This window comes from Coregonus clupeaformis, chromosome 6, assembly GCF_020615455.1.
Source record: "Coregonus clupeaformis isolate EN_2021a chromosome 6, ASM2061545v1, whole genome shotgun sequence".
Lineage (NCBI taxonomy): Eukaryota > Metazoa > Chordata > Actinopteri > Salmoniformes > Salmonidae > Coregonus > Coregonus clupeaformis.
Window position 1 is genome coordinate 5,394,897 of NC_059197.1, and position 4,140 is coordinate 5,399,036.

At 40.6% G+C, this 4,140-nt stretch overlaps 1 protein-coding gene across 2 annotated transcripts; it reads right to left on the reverse strand.

The window, feature by feature from the left end:
• Positions 1-1,032: 1,032 nt before the first annotated feature.
• LOC121567549 (RING-box protein 2) lies at positions 1,033-2,726 on the reverse strand. 2 transcript variants are annotated; one of them, XM_041877680.2, is made up of 3 exons: positions 2,455-2,721; positions 1,904-1,951; positions 1,033-1,447 (listed from the first exon to the last, which is right to left on the reverse strand). In XM_041877680.2, exons 1-3 carry the CDS (start codon positions 2,627-2,629, stop codon positions 1,329-1,331), a joined length of 342 nt encoding a protein of 113 aa, XP_041733614.1. In that variant the 5' UTR covers positions 2,630-2,721; the 3' UTR covers positions 1,033-1,328. The 2 variants fall into 2 exon arrangements, with proteins under 2 accessions (XP_041733614.1, XP_041733615.1); XM_041877681.2 differs by lacking the exon at positions 1,904-1,951 and having other exon boundaries at positions 2,455-2,726.
• Positions 2,727-4,140: the final 1,414 nt, after the last annotated feature.

Consider the following 4,140-nt stretch of genomic DNA (forward strand, 5'->3'; position numbering starts at 1 on the left):
AACCATGAGGAGTAGCAAAGTCTGATAAAACATGTAGGTAAGCTGTGTCTATTTAAAGTTATGTTATGCTAAAAGGGGTGTGCTTTGGCTGAAGAACAGAAGACAGGCAGGATTATGACTATATATTATGCTGTATTATATACATGTACAGTATCAAAGTGAAACAACGTGTTTTATTTTCCTTCATGTTTTTGCACTGTATTTACATAATCTCAGCTGTCTTCCTACACTCAGTTGTGGTTCAGCTGGTAGAGCATGGCGCTTGCAATGCCAGGGTTGTGGGTTCAATTCCCATGGGGGACCAGTACAAAAACGTATGCACGCACTACTTACGGTAAGTCACTCTGGATAAGATTGTCTACTCAAATGTAAACATGAACTCCTTGCATCCAAAACAGCTTCTGTAGTTGTGCTACGGGTCAATTTTTTATTTTTTTCCCCACATGGAAGCTACTAGGTGTTACATTCCTACACAACATACAGGGCTGCTTTTAACCGTAGACCAGATCAGTAAGGACAATGCTTCCAAACTTTGGCTATTGCCATGCAAATATCCACCAAAATATTTGCCAAACCATTAATGTATTTCACATGAAATGCATGTTATGATATAAGTGGAATATAATATTTCAAGTTGAACTCATGATAATTTCATCAGTTGAATGTGACTACTCTTATAGACAGGTGTGACTTGTCTGATTGGCATGTATTATGCAATTACAATGCCTCAATTATGCAATCTGGGAAGTTCTCTGATTGGTTAACTGACTCGGAGTGCTCCTCTCCTACTGGTTGCCTCTGCCGGGACTAAATACAGTCCCTGCAGCACCATAGATCCAAACCCCAATAGCCTACACATGATGCAGAGGCAATAGCAGATATTCTATAAACATTCCCTTGATTAGTAGGTGAAGTATGAAATGGGCTCTTACGGGTAGCAAGGAAGGCAGACACCTCATGGTCTGAGTTCAGACTTCTGAGGGGATGCAACCATAACACATGACATTAAAATGCTTAAGGAAGAAATAAAGCTATGCTTAAAATATTTATTTTAATAACTAACTTTCTCTCACAAAAACATATTGGATGACACAACAAAGTTAACAATGACACAAAGCGCAGCACCTATCCTCAGTTCTTCAGCATTGCCCTGCACCTGTTGACGTTTCCATCAAACAGTGGGGCAAGGAAGTCTTCACCAGGATATTGGCCATTCATTCTAGATCGTAACATCAAAGGAATGACAGCAGCATGCCCAGTCATGTACATAGAAGGTTCCGGTCTCCTGTCCAAACTTGCAGTGTAAGGATGGGAACGTTAGAGGGACTTCATTTGCCGATTCTCTGCACGACCCAGTCCTGCTGGCACAGTGGACAGCGATTGTTCTGCTTCACCCAGAGAGACATGCAGCAATTGTGGAAAGAGTGGTTGCACTCTCCCCATACCACTGTGAAAGAGAGAGAGGGGAGACAGAAGCACACTATGAAATGGTGTGCTACATGGTATTTTCAAATTCACCATGTCAGCAGAAGAGCAGAATACATGGTAAAGCACCATGGTGGTACACACACACAACCAACATTTATATCCTAATGCATACACAGGACACAAACTCTGCTTTACCAAGGTTTAGATACCCTGGCTTTATCCAATTTTAACCCCATATACCAGACTAGGTACCCAGGTATATCTGTCACATGCACATCTCCTGCTGTGAGACCAGTCAGGGTTTGTTGACAGGTTGAGGATCTATAAAATGAGTATCCAGGTTTCCCCCAAACACTGGAGCAGACCCATGTAGGTCCAGGGTCATACCTACCGCTGGTCTGATAACACCAAACTATACTGTCTGGTGTCTTTGGGGCTATATCAATGTTGGGCTAAGACGTTTAAAGTGGCTTACCGACACAGTCCTCTTGTTTATTTTCAGCCTGACACCGCAAGCATGCATCTGCGGAGAGAAGGTACATATCAAGGAAACTTTGCTAACTAGCTAAACTGGTGTACAGCTGTCGCTGACAATTCCTGCATGGTGACAAATGGACTGATACTGCTGGCTAGCAATTCTGTCCTCCCAGGCGATGTTAGCTAGTTACTGTAACTAACTTGATTCCTTGCAATGACTTGAGCCATGTTTTCAGAATTCTAACGTTAACCTCCTAACGTTAGTTATATTAACTACGAAACGGTAGCTAGCTAACGTTAGTTGTCTATTTGATAGTTAGTTACGAGCTAGCAAGCAAAGCTATCCAACCAGGAAGCATTCTCAGTCTGTCTGCTCATGATGATGATCATATTTTAATCAGTTTAGGTGACTGTCTGACCACTAAGCTACTGTATTTAGCTTGTTGTTAGCTAACAGTAGCTTAATGCGCATCAAGAGTTGGCTATGGGTGTACCACTGTAACTAGTTAGCTGCCTAGCTAGCTAAATCACGGATTCAAACAAACTTACCCATAACTTGGACCCTACAAATGGCGCATGTATCGCACTCCACATCCCAGCTCCACATTGCCACAGCATTCCATTTCTTGAGAGAAAACATCTTGTCACTGCTCGATTTTGACCCAGAAGTAGAGCTGTGAGAGTGAACAAAACCCGGCTCTTCACTGTCTTCCATCTTTGCCATAGAATAAGCTAGCTAACAGCAAAACAAAATGGACGAAAGAACCTAGCTAGCTATACCGTGGTGTTAGCATTTAGCTAGGATTTTGTAGCCAGCCCAGCAGAGCAAACAAAGCAGGGGGCGCTCGTGCGCTAAAACACATCTGCAGTACTGCCAAACGAACAGATGGCGGAGCCAAAGATCAAAAGGTAGCTTACTGTGACAAAGTAAAATATTTCACTGTAGGTCTCCTCACGTAGCTAAGAAAAGGTATCTGGTGATCTTATTGTGTATTGTGCACCCTTCTGTTATGGCTATTTTGCTGTGTGTGTCTTTTGTTTTTTATATACTGTATGGCTACTGTTGCTCAGTTTTACTTTTTCTATGAATTTAGTACTGCTGACAGTTAAACTAATAATGGCACTCAACTTTTAAGTAATATATATTGCTTATTTGGCAGAGCATACTGTATCCACACCAGACTTTCTCAAAATTCAATACAGATGTTTGGACACCATTGAGACAATTCAATGAAATCTAACCACAGTTCTCAAATTATTCATACACTCATCTCTGTTTTGATCTCAGTGGTGTTCTCTCTCTCTCTTATGTGAAATGATATATGTATAAGCCATATGTATGAAATAACAAAACTATTTCATCAGGGAATTCTGGCTTTCAAAATCACTGTAGCGCAACAGGAAAAGTATTTCCAATAACCTAGTTTATCTATGCAAGGTCCTAATGAAGGAAAAAAAAAACATTGACAGAAGGCAATCAAAACTGTAATCTCATTCCAAAAAACTCCAGCCTGATGCACATAAAATGTATGTACAGTGCGTGCCATAAGACAATTTATTATTTTCCAAAACATAGCATGACTAGGAATATTGATGTACAGCTGAGTCAGGTCTTGGGTTCACAGGATTGTATACTTTTGAGGCAATCACACCCCATCATCCTCCAAGTCCTCTACTCAATCACAGAGTACCACAGGACTCTGTCATGCACTGTGCTTTTGAAGTCTCCTGTTGCCTCGGTCTCTTGAGACCGCTCGATGGACTTCTTCCCACAGAGTTTCACTCATTCATTTGCTTTTAGCCTAGAATAAATAATAAAGAACTATAAAAGTACATGGTATGTCATGTTTATTTAAAACATGGTGTACGTGTACTCACATCCTACTAGTGAGAGGGTAATACAAATAAACTGTTTGATGAACATGGGGTTCACACCTGTAGCATTTTCTGAGCATGTGGGTAAGTTGGGTTAGAAACTAAGTGAGTCAAATACTATATAGACAAACATATTAAAGGAGTGTTCATGTTTCTCTGGATGTCAATTTTGTGGATGGAAGTGTAAAACACATCTGATATGATGAGGAGACATGAATTAAGTCATTTGTCTGTGCTGTTTGGTATTGTATTTTCTGTAGGGCTGATTGTCAGATTGTTGCAAAGGCTTCTCCAAACATTTATTTGAAACTACGTAGAAGTAACCATATCTAAAAAATACAGTGCCTTCAGAAAGTATTC

Excerpts from the sequence above, each read along its gene's own strand:
- LOC121567549 (XM_041877680.2), bottom strand. The coding sequence starts at position 2,629 with ATGGCAAAGATGGAAGACAGTGAAGAGCCGGGTTTTGTTCACTCTCAC. Across the intron at positions 1,952-2,454 it reads TTGTAGGGTCCAAGTTATGG|ATGCATGCTTGCGGTGTCAG; the intron begins GTAAGTTTGTTT and ends TTCTCTCCGCAG. Across the intron at positions 1,448-1,903 it reads TAAACAAGAGGACTGTGTCG|TGGTATGGGGAGAGTGCAAC; the intron begins GTAAGCCACTTT and ends TCTCTTTCACAG.